This window comes from Thamnophis sirtalis, unplaced genomic scaffold, assembly GCF_051295495.1.
Source record: "Thamnophis sirtalis isolate CommonGarterSnake01/CBP01778 unplaced genomic scaffold, rThaSir2_p1.2 scaffold_10, whole genome shotgun sequence".
Taxonomy (NCBI): Eukaryota; Metazoa; Chordata; class Lepidosauria; order Squamata; family Natricidae; genus Thamnophis; species Thamnophis sirtalis.
The window spans coordinates 4,451,603-4,478,187 of record NW_028261390.1 but is presented as its reverse complement, the minus strand read 5'-3'; the positions used below and the strand labels follow the sequence as shown (position 1 = coordinate 4,478,187).

General features: G+C 44.9%; 1 protein-coding gene across 2 annotated transcripts in view; it reads right to left on the bottom strand.

Annotated features, from left to right (window-relative positions):
• The window catches only part of CTNNA2 (catenin alpha 2), a 499,669-nt gene that overhangs the window by 89,359 nt on the left and 383,725 nt on the right, over positions 1-26,585 (bottom strand). For both annotated transcript variants that reach the window (XM_087723953.1, XM_087723954.1), the window contains exons 10-12: positions 16,007-16,099; positions 12,612-12,768; positions 11,566-11,766 (exon numbers count right to left, since the gene is read on the bottom strand). In XM_087723953.1, the coding sequence (XP_087580079.1) occupies positions 11,566-11,766; positions 12,612-12,768; positions 16,007-16,099 (451 nt within the window). The remainder of the gene's footprint in view (positions 1-11,565; positions 11,767-12,611; positions 12,769-16,006; positions 16,100-26,585) is intronic.

The window sequence follows — 26,585 nt, the reverse complement described above, 5'->3', positions numbered from 1 at the left end:
AAATTGGGTTTCTCAAATACAAAGACTGGTAGGAGTCTTCCAATATCTCAGGGGCTGCCACAAAGAAGAGGGAGTCAAACTCTTCTCCAAGGCACCTGAGGGCAGGACAAGAAGCAATGGGTGGAAACTAATCAAGGAGAGAAGCAACTTAGAACTAAGGAGAAATTTCCTGACAGTGAGAACAATTAATCAGTGGAACAGAATTTGCCTCCAGAAGTTATGAATGCCCCAACACTGGAAGTCTTTAAGAAGATGTTGGATAGCCATTTGTCTGAAATGGTATAGGGTATTCTGCCTAGGCAGGGGTTGGACTAGAAGACCTCCAAGGTCCCTTCCAACTCTGCTATTGTATTTGTATTGTACAATTACCGACCTTTATCAGGCTTGGAGAGTGGCCAGGCTGATACCTTTCAGACACTGCAATACGTGGCAAGAATGCAAGACTGAACTAATGGTCTCCTGCAAACTCCACTCCCCTTTCGCTCCTCTTTTAGTCCCTCTGGGAGGGGCCATTCACCATCCACCTGTGGCTTTACTCCCAAGTTGACCCCTGTTATTTAGCTGTTCCCTTTGTCTGGCAACTCTGCACATGCACACACTGGGAACAGGCTCGACCTGTTCTTCTGCCTCACTGATCTCCGACTCTGAAGGCAGCTGATCACTGTCGGACGGCCCTGGCCCCCTCTCTGCCTCCGACACAGAGCCCTCATCAGAGGCTTCCCCAGACTTCAGGAATGGCCCATGTTCCTCTCCAACCTCCTCACTCTCCGAATCTACTGCCAGCTCCTCTGGCTGCTTGTGGGCCACAACAAGTATCACTTATCTTGATGCTATCCCTCTGTTGATGCAACCTAGGATGCATTGGCTCTTGTGGCAGTTGAGCATACTGCCGCCTCATACTTAAGTGGTGATCCACTAGATCTCTCTCACAGTACTGCTGTTGAGCCAGTTACCATCTATCCTAAATCTGTGCATTTGGTTTTCCACCTGAGTGTTAGGAGGAAAGGCTCTTGATCAAAACTTATGGGCTTCCCGTGGTTGGAGAGCACTTAGTGATGGTGCAAATTATATATGCAGGTAGCCCTTGACTTACAACAGTCCGCTTAGTGGCCGTGCGAAGTTACAATGGCACGGAAAATAAAAGACTTATGACTGTTTTCCCATCCCCATCCCCCAATTCTGGTGAGGTGCAGCGGTGGAGAGACAAAGGATGACCTTGGCTTTTCAGAAAGAATGTTGTTATGGCTACATATCATCTACCTCCTACTATCCCCTCTCCCATTTTCCCACAATAGAAAAGGCATAGTAGAAGAATGGAAAGTGGGGCAGGACAAAAATCCAAAAGAAAAGATCGCTGCAGGCCTGACACCATGATCATGAGATCAAAATTCAGGTGCTCGGCAAGTGGTTCATACTTATGACCATTGCTGTGTCCCATGATCCTCCTTGGTGATCTTTTCGCCAGCAAAGTCGAAGGGGATGCCGGATTCACTTCACGATCAGATTAGTCATTTATCAACTGCAGTGATTCACGTAACAACTGAAGCAAGAAATGCCGTAAAATGGAGGATGTCTCCCTTGTCAACCAAAATGTTGGGGTCAATTGTGGTCGTAAGTCGAGGGACTATCCGTAGAGCGATGCAGGTATACTCCTCTAAAATTTATTTTCCTCACAAATTTGGGGACGACCCTTTCTGATCACAGATCTAGTCATTTTCCAGAATAAGATGTCTTCAGTCTGGTGCTTCAATCTTAATCTCTTAATCCAAGCCACTTGACATATATTTCTATTTCCACTGATGATGGAGGGTTCTTTATTCAACCCACCGAGCGAATATTAGAGGAATACAAATATTGTAAATTATAGAAATGCTGAGTTCATCCGAGTGTATAGTTTTATGCATAGCTATGCATCTTGATCTATCGGCTTGGAATATTAGGCCGAGTTACACTTTTTTTATGTTTTACCGTATGTTTCACAGTTCCACATTTACTCCGAAGAGCAGAGTGGGAGTAGATATAAACATAACGAGTCCCTTCCTTCTCTGAAAATGCGATGGAAAACGCAGATTATATATAACGCCAAGAAGGGCAACCTTGGAGCTGTTTCGGAAGAAGGGGAAAATGTTGTTTATTGGCACGGCTTTCTTTAATGTAATTTTATTTTTCTTTTATGGGGGAAGAAGAACACTTTCTGTTTGGAGGAGGCTGGGAGGGAGGGAAGGGGGGCAATAAACCCCTCCAATTAAAACTGACATTAGCAGCTCACAATTTAATTTCCAGCCTACTACTGAATTTCAGAGGTGGCAACAGAAATGGATTGGGATGAATGTGAGAGATTGGAGTAGGCCAGGCCTTCTGTTTTCTTTAAGCAGATGGACCCACAGTTGATGTGGGTCTAACTATTATTCCTGACTAGCTGATAATCCGCCGTAGCCTGGGTATATATTTATCCAATCCTGTATTAGAGGGAGCTCCCTTGTGGAGTACTGAGAAGTCGTTACCATCGCAACTCCACTATGCTGTACAGTGGAAGCCATTTTAAGGCACAACAGGCTGTATCTTAACAGAACTTGAATCCAAAACGCACACTGTCAAAGGTACTGTGATGACACTATAGATATAATTCAGTCCTTTTCATTTCAGAGGCCCAGGCGTTTCAGAGTTATGCTGGAACACATACACACAGCCATTTTTATATAGAGAGATTTTAATCTAGTGTGGTAGCAGCCGTCCAATGGTGAATCAGGTGGCAGCAACATTATTTGTGGACATGGACAAACAGGCAGGTTGTATGCATGACATGTCTTTAATCATACTGGTGTTCCTCTATTTACGACCACAATTGAGTCCAAGATTTCTAATCAAGATGGTTGTTAAGCAATAGCAATAGCCCTTAGATTTATATACGACTTCACAGCCCTCTCTAAGGGGTTTACAGAGTCAGCATTTTGCCCCCAACAATCTGGGTCCTCATTTTATCCACCTCGGAAGGATGGAAGGTTGAATCAACCTTGAGCCGGTCAGGATCGAACTCCTGGCAGTAGGCAAACTTAATCTGCAATACTGCATTCTAACCACTGTACCACCAGGAAGGAGAGTGAGAAAAGGAATTAAGAGAGGAAGGAAGGAAGGAAGGAAGGAAGGAAGGAAGGAAGGAAGGAAGGAAGGAAGGAAGGAAGGAAGGAAGGAAGGAAGGGCAATAGCACTTAGACTTATATACTGCTTCACAGTGCTTCACAGCTCTCTCTAAGCGGTTTACAGAGTCAGCCTCTTGCCCCCAACAATCTGGGTCCTCATTTTACCGACCATGGAAGGAGGGAAGGCTGAGTCAACCTTGAACCGGTTGGGACCAAACTGCCGAACTGCAGGCAGCCGGCAGCCAGCAGAAATTAGCCTGCAGTACTGCATTCTAACCATTGCGCTGGCATGGCTCGGCCCCATTTTACGACTTTTATTGCCCCTGTGGCTAAGTTAGTAACACGGTCATGAAATGAATCTGGCTTCCCCATTGACTGTGCTTGTCAGAAAGTTACAAAAGGGGATCGGATGACCCTGGGACACAAATTTTCATTGCGTGACCGTGAGGCCGTAGTTGGTTGTAGTATGAACGACGGTCGCTGGTCACTGTTTCAATGCCACTGTAGCCTTGAATGGTCACTAAATGAACTGTGCACCTGAACCTCCATGTGTGGGTAGGCTGAGACCCCTCCCTTGCCTCCAACCATGTGATGCCGTGTGCATGAGATGCACAGATAGCTTCATGGGCACAACCTACATCGACACAACTCTAGAAAAAGCGACAATGGAACAGGTTCCCTCCTGGAGTTGTGGGTGCTCAAGCATGGGAGGTTTTCAGGAAAAGATTGGACACCCGTTTGTCCAGGATGGTACAAGGACTCCTGCCTTAGGCAGGGGGGGTTGGGCCTGATGACCTCCGGGTGTCCCTTTCAGCCCTATGATTCTATATTTTACAATAAGTCTTCTTTATCTCTGCTGCCTCTTTGTTACTGTAATGCAAAGGACACTGCAAAAAGACTGCCTTGATTTAAGGCTGTTATTACCATCTCCTTTTTTTCTCTGTCATATTTTTGAAGATGCTCGCTCTCCCTTCTTTCTTTAAAACAAAGGAAGGAAATAACGCAACCACACAAATTGTACGTTCCTTTTATTCCCAGCGTTCCATTCTAATCTTGCCAAAGAATGGTTTGATGTTTATGTTTTGGAAGAGGCCCGGAATGGACATCGACATGGGGGCTTTTAAACTTAAAAAAAACAAACAAGCTGAAATGAATAAGAGGTTGGTATTTACCAGGAAGCCTTTATCACCTTATTATAATGCAAATTTTATGAGGGAAAGTAATAAGGATGCTGGGTAACTCACTGTAGATACCCTTTATTTATGCTTACGCTGCTTTTTTTAAAATCCTTGCAAATTAGTTTTCTAAAAAGCAAATTGGCCAACAAATTGCATTAATGTTAGCCTTCTTGGGTATGTTCAGAACTGCTAATTTTAACTGAACACTAAATCCATACAGGTGTTTAAGTACTTGCGTACAAATACTTCCCTTTTAGAACGAAGATCTTAACGGAATTGCAAGAAGGACTTTTTGGCTGACCCCCAACATGAGTCGGCTTGTTTGCTTATTTTTTATTATTTTTATTTTATTATTTTTATTTTATTATTTTTATTTTATTATTTTTATTTTATTTTATTATTTTTATTTTATTTTATTATTTTTATTTTATTTTATTATTTTTATTTTATTTTATTATTTTTATTTTATTTTATTATTTTTATTTTATTTTATTATTTTTATTTTATTTTATTATTTTTATTTTATTTTATTATTTTTATTTTATTATTTTATTTTATTTTATTATTTTTATTTTATTTGATTATTTTTATTTTATTTTTTTAGTTATTTTAGATATTTTAGTTACTTATTTTATTTATTTTATTTATTTTAGTTATTTTATTTTAGTTATTTTTATTTTAGTATTTTTATTTTAGTTATTTTAGTTATTTTATTTTAGTTATTTTTATTTTAGTATTTTTATTTTAGTTATTTTAATTATTTTATTTTAGTTCTTTTAGGTATTTTAGTTATTTTAGTTATTTTAGTTATTTTAGTTATTTTAGTTATTTTAGTTATTTTAGTTATTTTAGTTATTTTAGTTATTTTAGTTATTTTAGTTATTTTAGTTATTTTAGTTATTTTAGTTATTTTAGTTATTTTATTGTTTTATTTGTTTGTTTGTTTATTTGTTTATTTGTTTTATTTTTAGTTTTATTTGTTTGTTTATTTGTTTGTTTATTTGTTTTATTTTATGCATGTATATATGCATGTATATATTTACTTACTTACTTACTTACTTACTTACTTACTTACTTACCTACCTACCTACCTACCTACCTACCTACCTACCTACCTACCTACCCACCCACCCACCCACCCACCCACCCACCCACCCACTTACTGGGGGTTTCTATGCCATTCTAAGCCGACACCAGTGGTGGGATTCCAAATCTTTTCCTACCAGTTCTATGAGAGTGTGCTTTGCGTATGCGCGCAGCACTTAAAGACCGCCCTCAGTGTCAGCGCTGGTGAGCTGAGCGGTTCTCTAGCTCAGCTGAGGCCTGGCAATCCGCTCTGCCACGCGAATCAGCAAGAGAATATAGGACAGGAAACGGCGGGAGAGGGAAGGCGGGGCCAACCAGAGGTGGTATTTGCCGGTTCTCTGAACTACTCAAAATTTCCACTACCGGTTCGTCTGAACCGATCGGAACCAGCTGAATACCATCTCTGGCCTACACAGCGCTGATCACTTTATATTCCCTCCGCAGAGACTAAATAAAAGACTAAAGCAGCATAGCGGAATAACAGAATTACAATGCCAGAAACGATAAGACAAGACGGCAAAAATGAACTACGGGCATCATGAACAATAACATCCCAGTGCAACAAAAGCATAGAATCTCCCAGCTTGTATTGGATCCTGGGTGCTCTTTGAGGTTGCTTGTTTTATTCAAGATGTTTGATTACCCAACTAGGCAACATCATCAGTGCTAAAAGGGAGTTGGGTTTGTGTTGGGGAGGAGGAGGAGGAGGAGGAGGAGGAGGAGGAGGGGGAAACTGTGGGGTCATTGATTGCTTTATTGAAGATGTCTGATTACCCAATTAGACAACATCATCAGTACTAAAAGGGCGTTTGCAGAGTGGAGAGGAGGAGGAGGAGGAGGAGGAGGAGGAGGAGGAGGAGGAGGAGGAGGAGGAAATAATGGATCCTTGATTGTTTTATTGAAGATGTCTGATTACCCAACTAGACATTATCATCAGTGCTAAAAGGAGTTGGGTTTGTGGGAAGGAGGAGGAGGAGGAGGAGGAGGAGGAGGAGGAGGAGGAGGAGGAGGAGGAGGAGGAGGAGGAGAGAGGAGGAGAACTTGGTTGGTTTTTAGACATTTATCTAACTAGCTAATATCATCAATTCTACAAGGGTATGGGCTTTGGCCTCTACATATGAAGTGCAAGTACATACATCCAGAGGAAACTCCCTTCCAGCACTGATGATGTTACCTATTTGGGTGATGAAACGTCTGCCAGAAAGCAACCAAGCTCAGAGAGCTCCAAGGACCCCCCACAATTCAACCCTGAGGTACACATATTCTCTACTAGATCCCTTCCCAGGGCTTTCTTTAAAAAAAAGGAAATATATTTACGACGGTTGCAGCGTCCGTGGGTCATGTGATTCCCCATTTGCTAAGCCAATGAGGGAAGCTGGATTTGCTCCACTTAACGATTCATTACATAACAGCAGTGGCAATGTTTTCCCCATAAAATAGGGCATGTCTGACTTAACAACTGCCTTGCTTAGCAACGGAAATTCTGCTTCCCATTGTGGTCGTATGTTGAGGACTATTCTTAATTCTATATCCTTTCAGTTAAAACTCCCATAATTGTAGTGCGCTGACAGAAACTTCAGTGAAGTTCAGCCATGTTGTTCAGCCCTTCAAAAACTGTCAAAAGACAGTTTAGCCTTTCAAACATCATTGAAATATTTCTTGTACTGTGTTATATTTAAAGAATTTAATTAGGTTTCCATTGTCCCAAACTTCAGACAAACTGTTAAGAGTTTGAAATAAACTCCCACTTGAATTGATGATTCCATCAGCTCTCTCTTCGCCTCCACGTATAAACGCTTTGGAACATGGAACAGGAACGTACAGTAGGTATCTGTTCTGACCTGGGCTTCTCCACCAGCACGAAGCCGAGTCCTCGTCGAGATAAACCCCTTTTATTTAATTGACAGTGAATTCCTCTCCAACAAAGTCTTTCCTCTCCCGCAGCCTTCAAGATAGTTCCACTTCCTCCCCACTCCAGGGGAAGGATACTGCAAAATCTCCATTCCCTCCCCACTGGGGCCAGCCAGAGGTGGCATTTGCCGGTACTCAAAATTTCCGCTACCGGTTCTCCAGAACCTGCTGGATTTCATTCCTGGTGTAGGTTCTCTTGCTTGAGCAGGGGGCTGGACTAGAAGATCTCCAAAGTCCCGTCCAGCTGTGTTCTAAATGGATAGATATCTCACCCAAGGGCTATCAGCGGTGACTGATCAACAGGGAACGTGGAGCTGATGACCACAGACTGATAAAGCTGGGTCAAGAAAGGCTGACTTTTGAGAAAGGATGTCCAGGAAGGCATATCAAGAGATTGTCTTCATAGATACTTGGTTACTTCGAAACAAAGATTCACAATTGTTGTCATTTGTTTGGCTGAAAGTGGGAGGTGAAAGAAGAAACACCTGGTCTTGAACCTGGAGAAGTTGACTAAGAGTTGGACTAAGTGTTGGAAATATTATCATACTGGATTTGGGGAGCTCTCGTGTCAACCTGATGGGTTGTGGGATTCGGTCTCTTTGCTGGAACCAAGCCAGCGAGGTGATTTCAGCTCGCGTCGAGTTTCCGATGACATTGGGCTGTGTTTCCGAAAGAAAGAGATTCATAGCTATCCTAGGTTTGAATCTTGGCATCTGGCAAGATGCTCAAAATATCTGGAGCGGAGCACCTGAGCGTTGGACGGCAGATGGACCCGTCATACTGCGATGCTGAGGGAATCAGCATCTGGATGACAGACCGTAGCACAGGACCAGAGAGAACATCTGGTCTATAGTCAAAAGACAAATGAGATCCTGGTAGGACCAGTGGAAACGGTGAGGGAAACCAGCCAGGTGGAGACCAACACAATGTCAGTAAAATGTATTTCACTGTATTCCCCAAAAGCTTTGACAGCGACGTGAACGGCTAGTAGCAAAAGTAGAGAATGCAGAAAAAGGAAATATCCAGGATTAGGGGTGGTGATATTAATTAATTTTTTTTTTTAAAAAGCCAATGCAATCCTTGGCTGTATAAACAGAGGGATGGAATCACAATCACGTGAAGTGTTAATATCACTTTATAAGCCCTTGTTAAGGCCACACTTGGAATTCTGCATCCAATTTTGGTCACCGTGATAGAAAAAAAGATGTTGAGATTCTAGAAAGAGCGCAGAGAAGAGCAACAATGATGAATAGGGGACTGGAGGATAAAACATATGAAGAATGATTGTAAGAATTGTGTTTGTCTAGTATAGTGAAAAGGGACGCGGTGGCTCAGTGGCTAAGACGCTGAGCTTGTCAATCAGAAAGGTCGGCAGTTCGGCGGTTCGAATCCCTAGCACCGCGTAATGGCGTGAGCTCCCATTACTTGTCCCAGCTTCTGCCAACCTAGCAGTTCAAAAGTATGTAAAACGCAAGTAGAAAAATAGGAACCACCTTTGGTGGGAAGGTAACAGCGTTCTGTGTGCCTTCGGCGTTGAGTCATGCCAGCCACATGACCACGGAGACGTCTTCGGACAGCGCTGGCTCTTCAGCTTTGAAACAGAGCCCCCTAGAGTTGGGAACGACTAGCACATATGTGGTAGCTTTACCTTCACCTAGTGTAGTGAAAAGAAGGACCGGGGTGACATGATGGCATTCTTCCAATATTTGAGGGGCTGCCACAAAGAAGAGAGGTTCCACCTATTCTCCAAAGCACCTGAAGGCAGGACAAGAAACAATGGGTGGAGACTAATCAAGGAGAGAAGCAACCTAGAAATAAGGAGGAATTTCCTGTCAGTGTGAAAAATTAATCTGTGGAACAACTTGCCTCCAGATATTGTGGCTGCTTCAACAGAAGAGATTGGACAATCATTTGTCTGGAATGGTAAAGTGTCTCCTGACTGAGCAGAGGGTTGGACTAGAAGACCTCCAAGGTCCCTTCCAACTCTGTTATTCTGTTCTTTCATTCTGTTATTCTTTCTATGGTCTACGTGCAGTCATCGCATCAAGCCCAAAGAAAGCCCAGAATGGTATATGATCTCCTCCCATTGACAAGGGCTTGGACTAGAACAGCTGGCCAAGGAACTCTGGGAGTTGAAGTCCACAGAACTGAAAGTTGCCAAGATTGGAGACCCCTGGACTAGAAAATCTCCAAGATCTCTTCCGACTCTATGATTCTATGTTCTATGTGCAAATTTCTCAAGATCCAATTCAAAGAGTCGGCAGGAATAAGTCCAGTTCGTTTGTAAAGTCTAATTTGAATCAATTCAAATCACAGATGGTGTTCTGACCCCCCTCGTCCCACACCACCACACTCTGAGCCAAAGATAAGTTGCGGCATTTAATTAACAGACAGACAGGTTCTTGGCAGCAATCCAGCACAGATAAGCCGTGGCAGCAATCCAGCCTGCCAAGCTCACAATACTGTTCATCCAACATTATTTAATGCGTTGACTTCTGCAAGAGAGGCGTGTGCACAAGCATCCCTTTTATAGTCTGGAGAGGAGCCTAATGACCACCAGCTGAGTGCAATTACCTCCTGTAATTGCGTAATTGTTCCTTACGCCTATTAGCTCTCTGGTGCCGGGCATCAGAGAACAACTCCCTTGGCTCCTCCCCATTGCTGACGTCCAGATCACGTTCCCTTGTCTCCTCCCCACTGGTCCAAGGCTCAGGCGCCTCCTGGTGGCCAACCAGCCTCTCTGCGCCCTGCTCTGAATCGGAACCCTGTCCAGGGTCCTCAACATCCTCCAAAGCCGACTCATAGGGCCCCTCGCTGCCGGAGTCTGGTGGCAGCTCCAACCGCTCCTGCTGGGCCACAACAGATGGGACCAAAAGAGAAAAGCCACAGGCAGTCCTCCATAGAGGTAACCTATCCATTTCTGCTCATTCCAGAATTTCTTTTGATTATATTATCATCTGTAGGAGTTTCTACATTTTTCCAGTAATGTGCGTATACAATCCTGACTGCTGATAGACTATGTGAAATTAAACACGTGTTACCTTTATCATAGTTTCCAGGAAATAGTTAATTTCTGAGTGATAGAACAAATAGGTTACAAAGCACTATATTACATTTTTTTTAAAGGCAAGAGACAAAAGGAAGTTTCTGTTTGTGTGGTTTAGCTGAAAGCTCCTTCCATTATTATTTGGTTGAAAAAGTCACTTTATTAGAGATAATGCCTTTTCTCTCCTGGATAGCCCTCAAAGGAAGGAGGAAAAAAGGCTTAATTCACAAGGGGGTCTTTCGGTGCTGTGAACCGTCTCCTTTCAGTTCTGAGGACTCACAACAAATGGAAATCATCAAACATTAATTTCATATCAAAAAAGGGAGGGAGGAAAGGAAGGAAGGGAAGGAGAAAGAAAGGAAATAAATAATGGATGGATGGATGGGGGTGGAAGGGAGGGAAGAGGAGTAAACAGGGAAGGGATGATGAGAAGGGGAGGGAGGGAGAAAAGAAGAAAGGAAGCAAGCCAGCAAGGAAGGAAATGATGGTTGGATAGAAGGAAAAGGAAGGAAAGAAGAGAGAGTGGTGGATGAATGAAGGGAGAGATGAAGGGAAGGAGAGGGAGGCAGGAAGGAAGGGAGCAATGGATGGGTGGAAGGGAAGGGAAGAAAGGAAGGAAAGAAGAGAAGGAAGAGTGATGGATGGAGGGAGAAATGGAATGGAAAGAATGGAGAGTAGAGAAGGGGAAGGAAGGGAGTGAAGGATGGAAGGAAGTAAATAAGACATGAAAGACTGATAGGGGAAGGGAGGAAGGAAATAAATAAATGGCATCAAATTTGACTTCTACAGACCACAAACATATAGTTTTCATAGCAAAAATGTGGAAGTTTGCAATTTGGTCAAATGAAAAGCGAAAGCTGATTGGTCGGTTTAAATTCAACTATTAAGGGCCTCCCATTAACCATCTTCTTCAGGGAAGGAAACCGCCATTCAAAATGAAACCACTGACCAGCACATGAAATGAAAGACATCCTGCGCAACACAACCCCCATATCTGCGTCTTGCGGAAATCAGTCTCATTTCAACTCCCTGGTCCAAGGCCTAAGGCGAACCTCAAATTTAGCACCCCGTGGAGGGCCACCAGGGTAGGAGACGCATTGAAGAAGAGCTCTGAGGACGGTTCCATTTTCTACCAGTTAATACAAGCGTCATAAAATGAATTTTTTTCCAACCATCGTTTACGATATTCGCTATCCATGCTTACCTGTTTCGGAGAGCAGCTTCGTTGCTTCCAACACTTTCTCGGTATAAACCCCGGCTTCATAGTTCTCCATCTCGGCATTGATGATGTGGATAACCCTGGCGGCACGTCCTCGAATCGCCCCCGCGGTCCTGTCGAGGGTGTCGACGTCACCCTCTTGCAACGCAATCACACATTTGTTGACGTCCTCCAGAATGTGGTTTTCTGTCACAGAACAGGGTCTCGGTTATTCATATGCATGGGCTTCCTTCAAAGGACATACTACCTGTATTCCTGCGGTGGACGGAGACATAGGGAGTGGAGTAGGACAAAATTATCTCGTGAGATTTAACGCCAGACTATTGTGGCCTGCCAACGGCCAGCAGAGCTGGCGGCAGATTCGGACAGTAAGGAGGTTGGGGAGGAACCTGGGCCAGTCCTGGAGTCTGGGGAAGGCTCTGATGAGGGCTCTGTGTTGGAGGCAGAAAAGGGGCCAGGGCCGTCTGACTGTTATCAGCTGCCTTCGGAGTCGGACATCAGTGGGGCAGAAGAACAAGTGGAGCCTGTTCCCAGTGTGCGCATGCACAGAGCTGCAAGGAGAAGGGAAGAGCTAAGGAACATGGGCCAATTCGGGAGAAAAGCCACAGGCAGATGGTGAATGGCCCCTCCCATAGGGAATAAAGAGGAACAAAAGGGGAGTGGAGTTTGCAGGAGACAGTTAATTCAATTCATTAGGGTGAAGATCTGCTCCTGACTTCTTGCCAAGTATTATCAGCTACAGAGTGGCGTTTGGAAGATATCGGCCTGGCAGCTCTCCAAGCCTGATAAAGGTCTGTGGTTGTGAAATCTCTTGAAAGACTGTTGGATGGGACTTTGCTGGAGAGGAACTCACTTTAAACTAAATAAAAAGGGTTTTATCAGGACGAGGAGTCGGCTTCGTGCTTTTGGGAAGCCTCAGCCAGAACAGAGATATGGATTCCAACCTGGAATCTTCCCAAGAACAGTTCAACGTTCTAACTGCTATCCTGAGCTGCACCTGTATTTAACGATCCAGATTTTCAGAGAAATACCTGAGACGGACAGGAAATCGTCCACGGAAGTGATGTCATCGACCGCCTCAGTCAGGACTCGCACCTGCTTCTCCCACTGGTCTTTGAAGACGTCCATGTTGTCTTGGGCAACTTTGCTCTGAGGCCTGGCAGCCAAGGTGAGAGCGGCGTTGATCACCTGCGAGATGGAAAGGGCTCTTCTGAATAGCCATAAGAGGACATCCCTTCCTGAAGGCAGGAGGGCTCGCCATAAAGTCAATTTTTCCAGTGCTGTTGTAACTCTGAATGGCATTAAATGAACTGTTGTAAGTCAAGGAGTACCTAAATACTCCTAGGCTTTGGGATAGGTTAATAGTTGTACCCTTATTAGATGGTTGTTTTGATGATGATCATAATCATCATCAAGCTGCTTATATGATGATGATGATGATTATTATGTGGTTAATCTTTGGTGAGATTCACAGCCTTTGGGGTTGGTTGGTAGCTCAACAGCTCAAGTCCTAACCAAGGACCTAGGAACTGTTAAGGTAACGTCGGAGGATATAAGCTGTTCCAAGTAGGGTGGTTTTTTTGTAGAGTCAGAATGTTTAAGTCTGATAAATTTAAAATTTCCAAATAGCGAGGTAGCCCTTTGGGTATTGCTCCAAGGGCTCCAATTACAATCGGGACAACACACAATTTCCTTTTCCACAGTCGCTCAACTTCAATTTGCAAGTCCCGCTACTTTGTGATTTTTTCTTGCTGCTTAGCTTCAATTTGCACTTCACCAGGTATTTGCAATGTCGTCGTCGTCATCATCATCATCATCATCATCATCATCATCATCATATACTTTATTCATTAAACATGAAACTCAGTCAACTGAACATTCAAAAATGTATGATAACTATCATTGACTGGTGCTAATGGTTGATACTGGTTGCTGCCAGTGTCCTAGGTATCCATCAAGTACCTTCTTAAAATATATTATTATTATTAAAAATAGAAATTATTATATACTTTATTCATTAAACATGAAACTCAGCCAACTGAACATTCAAAAACATATCACAAATACCAGTGACTGGTGCTAATGGTTGATACGGTTTGCTGCCAGCGTCCTGGGTATCAACCAAGGATCTTCTTAAAATATAAGTTGTTCTGAGTAGCGCAGTTTTTTGCAGTTCCGCTGGTGTTAATGCAAGAAGCTACAATTTGTCGATCCATCTTGAAAAATTCTTGGACATGGTGCCAAATGCCCCGAAGACAATGGGTATCACTGTTACATGCTTCATCCACAGCTGTGTAGTTTCGATGGTCAGGTTGCGATATTTCATTATTTTTTTTAGTTCTTTTTCTTCGACTCTAGCATCTCCAGGAACAGCGATTATTACTATTATTACTATTATTACTATTATTACTATTATTACTATTATTACTATTATTACTATTATTACTATTATTACTATTATTACTATTATTACTATTATTACTATTATTACTATTATTACTATTATTACTATTATTACTATTATCGCAACAACAGAATTGTATCACAGCGGCCAGTTGTTTCGCCGGATTTGGCATTGGTTACTAGTCGGGCCCCACCCAGGGGCCCAGGACGTCGTAACGTATTTTCGTAATATGCCTGCGGATCTAAGCAGTGCGGCTTTTTGCATTTGACTGAGGGTGATTTTGTCAATTTTTAACTGTTTTAAATGTAATTCCAGTGCTTTTGGAATAGCACCCAGTGTGCCAATTACCACTGGAATTACCACTGCTGGTTTGTGCCATAGTCGTTGAATTTCAATTTTTAAATCCTGGCATTTCGTGATTTTTTTCATGTTCCTTCTCGGCGACCCTGCTATCACCTGGTTGTTGTTGTTGTTATTATTATTATTTAATTGTTGTTATGGCTGTTGGCTGTTGTTCTTTTTTTTAAACTGTAAGCCACCTGACACCATTGGAAGTCAGAGAGGCTATAAAGTATTTGTATGCGTAAAGAAAATTGATTAATATTGTTGCCCTTAGTAAGATGCGGTGCTGTAACACCGTACTGCATTGACATGTTTACCGATTTTTATTGTCTTTTTATTGTGCATTATATTGCAGAAATATAAGTTATGAAGCAGCACTGTAAACAATGAAGCATGCTAACGAAAGAGCTGACAGCTCATACAAATCTGGGTATTTTCTACATCAAACGTATTTTGCTCTTTAGGAAAAACAGAATGACAAGAGTTGGAAGGGGCCATGGAGGTCTTCTAGACCAACCCCCTCAAGAAGGTAACCTACACCATTTCAAATGGTTGTCCAATCTTTTCTCAAAAACCTCCAATGGTGGATCACCCACAACAGCTGGAAGCAAATTATCCCACTGTTTAATTGTTCTAACCGGCAGAAAACTTTCTTCTTAGTTCTAGGTTGCTTCTCCCCTTGATTAGTTTCCTTCCGTTGCTTTTCGTTCTGCTTTCGGATGCTTTGAGAACAGAACTTAGAAGAGAAGAGGTGGAAGGGACCTTGGAGGTCTTCTAGTCCAACCCCCTTCTCAAGCAGGAGACCCTAGACCAGGAGTGTCAAACTAAATTTCTTCGAGGGCTGGATCAGCATAGTAGCTGTCCTCTGCGGGCCAGCCGGGGGTGGGGGTGGGGAAACGGGATGGGACGGCCTCCCGCAACGCCCTTCTGGCAAAAAACTCTGCACGTGCCTCCCCCCCCCTCGCATGTCTCGTTTACGGCTTGGATGGCCTCCTGCATCACCCTGCTGCTGCAGGAGGCCATCAAGGGCGGAAACGGGGCATGGGGGGCATGTATGGCCCCACCTGCACCTCATTTTTGTTACCAGAAGCACTGCGGGCCTCTCCTTTGCTATTTCCAGGCTGGCCCTACCGGCTGGTCTAAGCACCCTGCAGGCTGAATCCAGTCTTGAGTTTGACACCCTTGGCCTAAATCAGTGTTTCTCAACCTTGGCAACTTGAAGATGTCCGGACTTCAACTCCCAGAATTCCCCAGCCAGCATTCGCTGGCTGGGGAATTCTGGGAGTTGAAGTCCGGACATCTTCAAGTTGCTAAGGTTGAGAAACACTGGCCTAAATAACCCTTTGTCTGAATGGTTAATTGGTCAATTGATTAATATTGTTGCCCTTAGTACAGCCCTTGTTGCGGTGCTGTAACACCGTACTACATTGACATGTTTATTGATTTTTATTGTGTTTTTATTGTGCATTATATTGCAGAAGTATAAGTTGTGAAGCAGCATTGTAAACAAAGAAGCGTGCTAACGAAAGAGCTGAATGCCCGAGCAGGGGGTTGGACTAGAAGACCTCCAAGGTCCCTTCCAACTCTTGTCATTCTATCCTATCTTATGAGATCGTTCCAGATAATGATATAGCAGACGCGCCTGAAGATTCCCTTCCGAATAATATAAATAAGACTCACCTGTGGGCATAAGCTATCGATCTGGGTTGCTGCCATCCGGACTAATTTGACCCCTTCTTCATTGTTGGAGATGGAACAAGCCAAATTGGCCACCTGCAACGAAAGCCAGGGGGAATTACGTTTCAGAAATCAGGAAAGCGAAACATTTTCCTCCAAGCGAAGCAAGCAAGGAAGCCAGATGGACAGAGAACAGAAAGGAGAAGAAGAAAGTTAGCCCGCATCCTTTCCAAAGGGAAGACTAAATCGAGAAAGCCCCATTCTGTGAAAGGGCTAAAAAGGTTTTTTTGTAAGCGCCCCCAAAGTCATTTGTAAAATCCGAGCTTACAGCTTAAGACGACACAGTTAGTCCTCGACGTACGACCACAATTGAGCCCCTGATTTCTGTGGCTAAGCAAGACAGTTAAGTGCCTTTCGCTCCGTTTTATGACCTTTCTTGCCACTGTTGTTAAGTGAATCACTGCAGTTGTTAAGTTGTTAGGTGGATCTCACAACAAAATGATTCTTTTTTTCCCCACACGGCCGCTGCAGCCCCCCCGTGGCCACGTGATCCAAATTTGGATGCTTGGCAATTGACTCGTATTTACGACAGTTGCAGTGTCCCGGGGTCACGTGATTTCCCCCTTTGCAGACTTCTGACAAGCTAGGTCAATGGGGGAAGCCCAACTCATTTCACAAAATGAAATCCAATGCAAAGTCCTTACACTTAGGCAAGAAAAACGAAAAGGACACATATAGACTGGATGAAACCAGGCTTCACAGCAGTGACTGCGAGAGGGATCTTGGAGTCTTAGTGGACAACCAGCTAAATATGAGCCAGCAGTGTGAGGCAGCAGCCAAAAAAGCCAATGCAATCCTAAGTTGCATTAACAGAGGGATACAAGATCGAGGGAGGTACTAATACTACTCTATAAACCCCTAGTAAGACCACACTCTGAATGCTGCATCCAGTTTTGGTCACCACGCTATCAAAAAGATGTTGAGACTCTAGAAAAAGTGCCTAGAAGAGCAACCAGGACGATTAGGCTAAAATATATGACGAATGGTTGCAGGAACTGGGCATGGCTAGTTGTTGTGGCCCAGCAGGAACCGTTGGAGCTGCCGACAGACTCCGATAGTGAGGGCCCCTATGAGACGGCTCTGGAAGATGTGGAGAACCCTGGACAGGGTTCAGACTCCGAGCAAGGACCAGAGAGGCTGGTTGGCCACCAGGAGGCGCCTGAGGCATGGAGCAGCGGGGAAAAACAGAGTTTGTCCCCGACGTCAGGCCCTGGAGCAGTGGTGAAGACGTCAGGCCCTGGAGCAGTGGGAGCAAAGGGAGTTGGTCCTGGACGCCAGGCAAGAGACGGGCGGATAAGTGCCGGCAGCAATTACGGAGACTTAGAAGATAATCGGGCCCAGATGGTTGTGATTAGGCTCCTCCCAAGAGAGTATATAAGACGAGACTTTGGGAGGAGTCCTTTTGCAGGACACAACCGTTATACTAAAGCTGGGGAAGCTCTTGTGTGTATTTCTTATCTATGGAAGTCTGGGTTGCTGCCAAAGTCTTGTCTGTGAGTTAATTACTGTGAATAAATTGGCTAGCAGTAATCTTGTGTCGGCGTGACTCACCGTACAGATGGGAGTCAGAACAGCTAATCTAGTGAAGAGAAGGACCAGGGGAGACATGAGAGCATCTTCCAGTTTTTGAAGGGCTGCCACAGAGAGGAAGGGTTCAAGCTATTCTCCAAAGCACCCGAAGAACAGAGAAGGAACAATGGATGGAAACGGACCAAGGAGAGATTCAACTTGGAAATAAGGAGGAATTTTCTGACAATGAGAAGCTGCCTTCGGAAGTTTTGGGATCTTCATCACTGGAGGCTTTCAAGAAGAGACTGGACTGCCATCTGTCGGAAACGGTGCTTGGGCGGAGGGGTCATCCCAAGATGACCTCCAAGGTCCTTTCCAACTCGGTTAATCTGTGAAAGCATCTTTCTGTTAAAGGTCACTGCTCGCCTCTCCGCCGCTCTCTGCTTTTGCCAAAGGTTCGACGCTTGCAAGGCACGGAGCTTCTAACTTGGAGCCTCCGGCCTAAAGCCAAAAAGGACCACCTGCTCTACCAGCCTGCTTCTGCAAAAGCCAGCCAGATGCCTCCTGGGCAGCCCACAGGGAAAACTCCGGCTGAATTGCACCCGTTCGTTTTTCCCGCCGGCTCAAATCAAAAAGGGTTGATGGCTTCTATTATCGGAGATGACAGTCCTATTCTCCACGGATGGGTTTCTTTTAAAACTGCACGGGGTCAGTGGATATGACCACGGCCACGGGATTTATAGCATTTGTCCGTCCCTTGTGGAGAAAGTCCCTTTTCATTAGGGATGGTTTGCCATAGCAATAGTTGGATAAATGCTAGAAGAAGGAATGGACTCAATGGTGGGAGGGAAAATGAGCTATGCTGTGCAGCATTGAAAATTCAATTTTGAACTGAATGTGTTTTGTCCAGAGTTGCTTTACAGAATATAGCAGAGTTGGAAGGGGCCTTGGAGGTCTTCTAGTCCAACCCCCTGCTCAGGCAGGAAACCCTACACCACTTCAGACAAATCGTTGTCCAACATCTTCTTAAAAGCCTCCAGTGATGAAGCAACAACAATGTCTGGAACAGTGGTGGGTTTCAAAAATTTTCAGAACCTCTTCTGTAGGTGTGGCCTGCTTTATGGCAGTGGCTTGCTGGCCATGTGACCGGGTGGGAGTGGCTTGCCAGTCATGTGACTGGGTGGGTGTGGCCAACTTGTAAAATGTGGTGAAACTCACTTAACAATGCTCTTGCTTAGCAACCAAAATGTTGGCTCAGAAACTCTGGCATTGAAGCACGCAAGTCTTAAAGCTGTCAAGTTACAAGACCCTTGCACCCCTAACCCTTTAGAAAAAAAAAAAAACCAGGTGTGTTCAAACTTGACAGCTTTAAGACTTGTGGACTTCAACCCCCAGAATTTCTCCTCTTGCTCTTCATCTTGATGATGTGCGGACGGGAGAGGGGAGGGAGGAACCAGTTCTAAACGGCACTGTAGATTTGTGGAACCTCTTCTATAGAAGAGGTTAGAAAAGGCAGGAACCCACCCCTGGTCTGGAAGCAAATTATTCCACTGTTTAATTGTTCTGACTTGCAGGAACTTTTTCCTTAGTTCTAGATTGCTTCTCTCCTTGATTGGTTTCCACCCATTGCTTCATGTTCTACTTTTGGATGCTTTGAGAAAAAAGTTTTAAAAAGTTAAATTTAAGTTGAAAACTTTAAAAAGTTGGAAGGGATCTTGGGGGTCTTTGAGTCTAACAGTGCTGAAAAAAAGTGACCAGTGACCATTTTTCACACTTGCAACTGTCCCAGCGCCCCCAGAGTCACGTGATCAAGATTCAGACAGTTGGCAACTGATTATGACGGTTACAGCAAAATCAATGGAGAAGCGGGATTCATTTAACAACCGTGTTAATCGCTCAACACCCGCAGTGGTTCACTTAACAACGGTGACAAGAAAGGTCGTAAAACGGAGCGCGACTCACTTAACCAATGTCTCTCTTAGCCACAGAACCTCTGGGCTCAATTGCCATAGATCTCTAGGACTAGCTGTGCATCGCCTGGATGAGTGCATGATCACAGTGTTTTCAAATCATTTATTTTTAAAATATTTTATTGAACAGGATTAAAAAAAAAAGACACAATATATATATTGCAATTTCCTTCTGTGCAACATTTCCACCTCGATATACACCCATTGTAAATGTAGTTCCATACATTATATGGTGTGGAACGAGTTTAAGTAAAGACTAAACAAAGAAGACACAGGAGTTAGGAATTAACAATGTATAGGCAGAGATGAAAAAAAAGATGTCTAAATGGAAAGAAGGATTGTAAATTAAGGACTGTATATAATAGTATCATATTTATAGACAAAGAGAAACTGAAATAGGGTTTTCAAATAATTTGAAGTTCTTTGTAGAGTGATTCTTAGTGATAGATGAGTCACGGATGGAGATTAACCTCAGCTCCAAGATTAGAAAACACCCTGAAGTCAGCCTTGAAATCAGGAGCTCATCTTACAACCTCACAACAACTTTTCCTAATGTTTCTCCTTAGGTTTGCATCACTGTTCTTTCTTCGAAAATAAGGATTCACAAGAGAGGATGGTGGCTTGCCCACTTTTCACCCTGAGGTAGCTAAGAAACAAGTGAACCAACCCAAGCCACGGACTTGTTCTGACCTAGGCAGCACGGATCCGAGTCCTCGTCCAGATAAACCCCTTTTATTTAATGTACAGTGAATTCCTCTCCAGCAAAGTCTTTCCTCTCCCACAATCTTTCAAGATAGTTCACAATTACAGGCCTTTATCAGGCTTGGAGAGTGGCCAGGCCGAGATCTTTCAGACGCCGCAAGAATGCAGGAGTGAAGTAATGGTCTCCTGCAAACTCCACTCCCCTTTTGCTCCTCTTTTATTTCCTCTGGGAGGGGCCATTCACCGTCCATCTGTGGCTTTACTCCCAAGTCGACCCTTGTTCCTTAGCTGTTCCCTTCATCTGGTAACTCTGCGCATGCGCAGACTGGGAACAGGCTCCAGCTGTTCTTCTGCCCCGTTGATGTCTGACTCTGAAGGCAGCTGATAACTGGCGTACGGCTCTGGCCTCCTCTCTGCCTCTGACACAGATCCCTCATCCGAGCCTTCCCCAAACTGGCCCATGTTCCTCCCCGACCTCCTCACTGTCCGAATCTGCTGCCAACTCCTCTGGCGGGCCACAAGAGAACCACAGCAAAAGTTGCACACAAAGTATTGATCAAAATCAAACCAGATTAGGCTGGGATCACCGCAGATTTTTTCCCCAACTCCCGACCTCTTAATTTCTGCGTCGAAACAAGAATTGAATTTGAATTTATTTGAATTTATTAAAATTTATAGGCCGCCCTTTTCCCTGAGGGGACTCAGGGCGGCTCACAATCACAAGGGAGGGAAGTGCAACATCAAAAACAAAACAAAATGTGAACAAAGAAAAAAATAGTAAAACGCAACTTTCGTTCAACAATCAAACACTCGGGCGGGTGAATTAGGAACCTATCCCCAGGCCTGCTGGGAGAGCCAGATCTTGAGGGCTGCGCGGAAGGTCTGGACGGTGGTGAGGGTACGGATCTCAGCGGGGAGATCGTTCCACAGGGTCGGAGCTGCAACAGAAAAGGCTCTCCTCCGTGTAGTCGCCAGTCGGCATTGACTGGCAGATGGGATTCGGAGGAGGCCCAGTCTGTGCGATCGAATTGGTCGAAGGGAGGTAATCGGCAGGAGGCGGTCTCTCAAGTACCCAGATCCATTACCATGGAGTGCTTTAAAGGTGGTCATCAGTACCCTGAAGCGCACCCGGAGACCAACAGGTAGCCAGTGCAGCTCGCGGAGGACAGGTGTAACGTGGGCGAACCGCGGTGCGCCCACTATCACTCGCGCGGCTGCATTCTGGACTAACTGTAGTCGCCGGATGCACTTCAAGGGCAACCCCATGTAGAGCCCATTGCAGTATTCCAGCCTAGAGATCACAAGGGCTCGAGTGACTGTTGTGAGAGCCTCCCGGTCTAGGTAGGGCCGCAACTGGCGGACCAGGCGAACCTGGGCAAATGCCCCCCTGGTCACAGCTGACAGCTGGTGGTCAAAAGTCAGCTGTGGGTCCAGGAGGACTCCTAAGTTGCGGACCCTATCTGAGGGGTGTAAAATTTGACCCCCCAGCCTAAGTGTTGGTACATTCGCCAAATTATTGGGAGGGAAGCACAACAGCCACTCGGTCTTGTCCGGGTTGAGTACCAGTTTGTTAGCGCTCATCCAGTTCCTAACGGCCTCTAGACCCTGGTTCATCACGTCCACCGCTTCATTGAGTTGGCACGGGGCGGACAGATACAATTGCGTATCGTCCGCATATTGGTGGTATTTTATCCCGTGCCTCCGAATGATCTCGCCCAGCGGTTTCATGTAAATGTTAAATAGTAGGGGGGATAAGACCGAACCCTGTGGCACCCCACATGTTAGGGGCCTCAGGGACGATCTCTGCCCCCCGACCAACACCGACTGCGACCTGTCCGAGAGGTAGGAGGAGAACCACCGTAAAACAGTGCCTCCCACTCCCACCTCCCGCAGTCGTCGCAGAAGGATACCATGGTCGATGGTATCGAAAGCCGCTGAGAGGTCAAGGAGAACCAGGATGGATGCATAGCCTCCATCTCTGGCCCTCCAGAGATCATCGGTCAATGCGACCAAAGCGGTTTCTGTGCTGTAACCAGGTCTGAAGCCGGACTGGAAGGGGTCAAGATAACTAGCTTCCTCCAAGGCCCGTTGAAGCTGGAAGGCCACCACCTTCTCAACAACCTTCCCGATAAAGGGGAGGTTGGAGACAGGACGAAAGTTGTTTAAAATGGCTGGATCCAAGGATGGTTTCTTCAGGAGGGGTCTCACCACCGCCGTTTTAAGTACGGCGGGGAAGTGCCCCTCCCGAAGGGAGGCGGTCACGACCGCCTGGATCCAGCCATGTGTCACCTCCCTGCTGTTGGCAACCAGCCAGGAGGGACACGGGTCCAGAATACAGGTGGAGGCACTTACAGCTCGAATGGCCTTGTCCACATCCCCAGAGGCAACATCCTGGAACTCAACCCAGAGATGATTTGCCAAGCGGTCCTCCTGTGTCTCGGCTGGATCTACTGCGGTGGAGTCCAAGTCCGACCGAAACCGAGCTATTTTGTCCGCCAAGAATTGAGCATAGTCCTCAGCCCTACCCTGCAAGGGGTCTCCCGCATCCCTCCTGTTAAGGAGGGAGCGGGTTATCCTAAACAGGGCGGCTGGGCGTGACTCGGCGGACGCAACCAAGGCAGAAATGTATGATCTTTTGGCAGTTCTTAATGCTCGAACGTAGTCCTTGGTGCAGGTGGTTAGAAGTGCTCGGTTCGCCTCGGACTTATCGGACCTCCACTGGTGCTCTAGGCATCTCCTCCGGCGTTTCTTCTCCCGGAGCTCCTCGGTAAACCAAGGGGGCCTCCGGGATCCACTGACCCGGAGGGGCCGTAGTGGCGCAATCCGATCAAGAGACTCCGACGCCGCCGAGTGCCAGGCGGCAACCAGAGTCTCCGCCGAACTGTGGGCGAGAGTATCAGGAATGACCCCAAGCTCCGTCTGGAACCTCAATGGGTCCATAAGTCGCCTGGGGCGGAACCACCTGGTCGGTTCCTCCTCCCTACGGTGGGGGTTTGGACGGAAATAAATATTCTGCTTTGGTTTTATTTATTTTGCCCGGAGGCCTTGCCACAGCACCGGCTGGAAATTATTCATGAATAAGTTCAAACGGGCCTCTTTCTCCCCGCCGTTTCTTTCGTTCTCCGCTTGTGGCATGAATCTGTTTCCCGCTTCCGATGTGATTTTTCCGATATAATTACGGCTCCATCTGCTCCAGGAGCCCCTTTGGCCAGCCCCGTTGAGCTCCGACGTTATCAAGGACGTGGCTTGCATGCCTCAATGGGTCAGGATCCCAAGGGGAAAAACAGTTCCTTTACTCTGGACTGCAAAGGGGGGGGGGGCTTCAGGATATATCCCAGGTTTTTGTTTTTTTTTGACTTCGGCTCGTGAGATCTGATATTTTTATCGGAAGGGGAAGTCGAATGAATTACCGTTTTGTTAACAGGCCTGGGAGCATCGGGTCAGAGATGGAGCCCCCCCCCCACTCCAGCCGCTCTGTTGTGTTTGTTAATCAGCTGCTGTTTTGCATACATCAAATATCCTCGCTTTCCGTTTAAAATGGCCCAAAGCTACAACAAACAGTAATTATAATGCAGAGGCAGAAAGGGAACAAATCAGATGCTTTAAGTCGGACGCAGAATGCAGGATTAAAGGGCCTGCAAACATGTACTGGTAGCATTACTGGGCTGTGGAAATAATTACAGACCTCTCGCATCCCGGATATAATCTGTTCAAACTTCACTCCGCTGTAGGGAATGGTGTGCCAAAACAACTAGACCTCAAAGGCAGTCCATTCCTCACCTCCCCAGTGCCTTCACTCCGCTGAACACCTAATTCCAACAGGCCTTAGGCTCTGTTGTCGCTATCCTTCGCTTCTTCTTATTGCACCAGAAACAAATTCCTTGTGTCTCCAATCATACTTGGCCAATGAAAGATTCTACTCTATTCTTAGTTCTAGATTGTATTGCATTGTATTCAGAGGTGGGCTGGTTTGGCCCGGATTGGGCGAATCGGTAGTAGCAATGGTGGGAGGCTCCGCCTACCTGCTCGGATGTTTCTGTGCATACGCAGAAGTGTCACATGCACGCGTGAGCCCCCGTCCATGAGCGAACTGGTAGTTAAAATAATAGAAACCCATCACTGATTGTATTGTATTGTATTGTATAGTACTGTACTGTGTTCTGTTCTATTCTATTCTACTGTGTTGTATTGTATTGTATTGCATTCTATTCTGTTCTATTCTACTGCATTTTATTCTATTCCATTCTGTTCTATCCTATTGTACTTTATTATATTCTATTCAAATGTATTGTATTGTTCTATTCTATTCCCTTCTGTTCTATTCCACTGTACTGTATTATATTCTATTCAACTGTATTGTATTGCATTGATCTATTCTATTCCCTTCTGTTCTATTCTACTGTACTGTATTATATTCTATTCAACTGTTATTGTATTGCATTGGTCTATTCTATTCCCTTCTCTTCTCTTCTATTCTACTGCACTGTATTATATTCCATTCAACTGTATTGTATTGTATTGCATTGCATTGTGTTCCATTCCATTCTATCTCTACTGCATTGTATTGTATTTCACTGTGTTCTATTTTATTCTATTCTGTTCTACTGTACTGTACTATATTATATTCTATTCAACTGTATTGTATTGCATTGATCTATTCTATTCCCTTCTGTTCTATTCTACTGTACTGTATTATATTCTATTCAACTGTATTGTATTGTATTGCATTGTGTTCCATTCTATTCTATCTATACTGCATTGCATTGGATTGTATTTCACTGTGTTCCATTTTATTCCGTTCTGTTCTACTGTACTGTATTATATTCTATTCAACTGTTGTATTTTATCGCATTGTGTTCTATTTTATTCTATTCCTGATTTAAAAAAAATAATAGGAGGCTTTTTATTATTATGAAATCAGCCGTCCTTCAAACATCTTTTCTTCCTTTGATGATGGCCAAGACAAAAGAGACGTCCTGGGCTTCAAAATGTGCTATTTATTCTGCCTCTGCTCAAGTACATTGGAAAACCACTGGAAAACCATAAGTAGCATCTTGAAATTGTAATTTAGCCGTCAGGTTAGCAGTCTGTTCGTAGACGCAGAATCTCTTACTGCACTCGTGGGAGGCAATCTTCGGTTTCTCTTTCTTTCATTGGGGAAAAAACACTCTACATCTTTCATTCAACTGGCATTCAGGTTTTGAGCGCCAGCTTATTACTATTTTTTTCTAAGCTTTTCAATCCTTTCTCCACCAAAAATACAAAGGGGAAAAAAAAAAGACGGACCTCACTTCCAAGATATAAGTTTGTGATATAAATTTGCAATAAAACAAAAACAAACAAAAAATGATGTTACTTAGTTGGGTAATGAAATGTCTGCAAGGAAACCACCAAGCTCAGCGAGCACTAAGGACCCCATAATCCTCCTCCTTCCCCTTTCCCCTCCCTCCTCCTCCTCCTCCTCCCAAACCTCACTCCCTTCTAGCATTGATAATGTTACCTAGTTGTGGGAAGGAAGGAATGATAGAGAAAGAAGGAAGGATAGACAATGTAGAAAAGGAAGGAAGGAAGGATAGAGATGGTAGAAAAGGAAGGAAAGATAGATAAAGAAGGGAGGGAGGGAGGGAGGAATGAAGGAAGGAAGGAAGGAGAAGGTAGAAAAGAAGGAAGGAAGAGAGGGGAAGGAAGAGAGAGGGACTCTTCATGGATTTTGCTTGTGAGAAGGTTGCACAAAGAGATCATGTGACCCCGGGGCACTGCAACGGTTGTAAATAGGTTAGGGGGTCATCTTTTCTGGAGAATTGGTTGGTAACTTTTTTTGCAATCTTTCTAGTAATGGTTTCTTCCTCTCTTCCTTTCTCTCTCTTTTCCTCCCTCCTTTCCTCTCTCTCTCCCTCCCTTCCTCTCTCCTTCGCTTTCTCTGCCTCCCTCTCTCCTTCCCATCCTTCCTTCCTTCCTTCCTTCCTTCCTCTCTCTTTGTCCCTCCCTCACTTCCTCTCTCTCTCACTTCCTCTCCCTCCCTCCCTTTCGCTCTCCTTCCCTTCCTCTCTCCCTCCCTTTCTCTCCCTCTCCCTTTCTCTCCCCTTCCCTTCCTGTCTTTCTCTCCCCTCTCCCTCCCATCCTCTCTTTCCCTCCCTTCCTCTTTCCCTCGCTTTCTCTCATTCTCCCTCCCTCTTTTTCTCTCTCCTTCCCTTCCTGTCTTTCTCTACCCCACTCTCTCCCTTCCTCCCTCCCTCTCTCTCCCTCCCTTCTTCCCTCTTTCTCTCTCCTTCCCTTCCTGTCTTTCCCTCCCTCCCTCTGTCTTTTTTTTTCTCCCCCTCCTTCCTTTTTTTCTCCCCTTC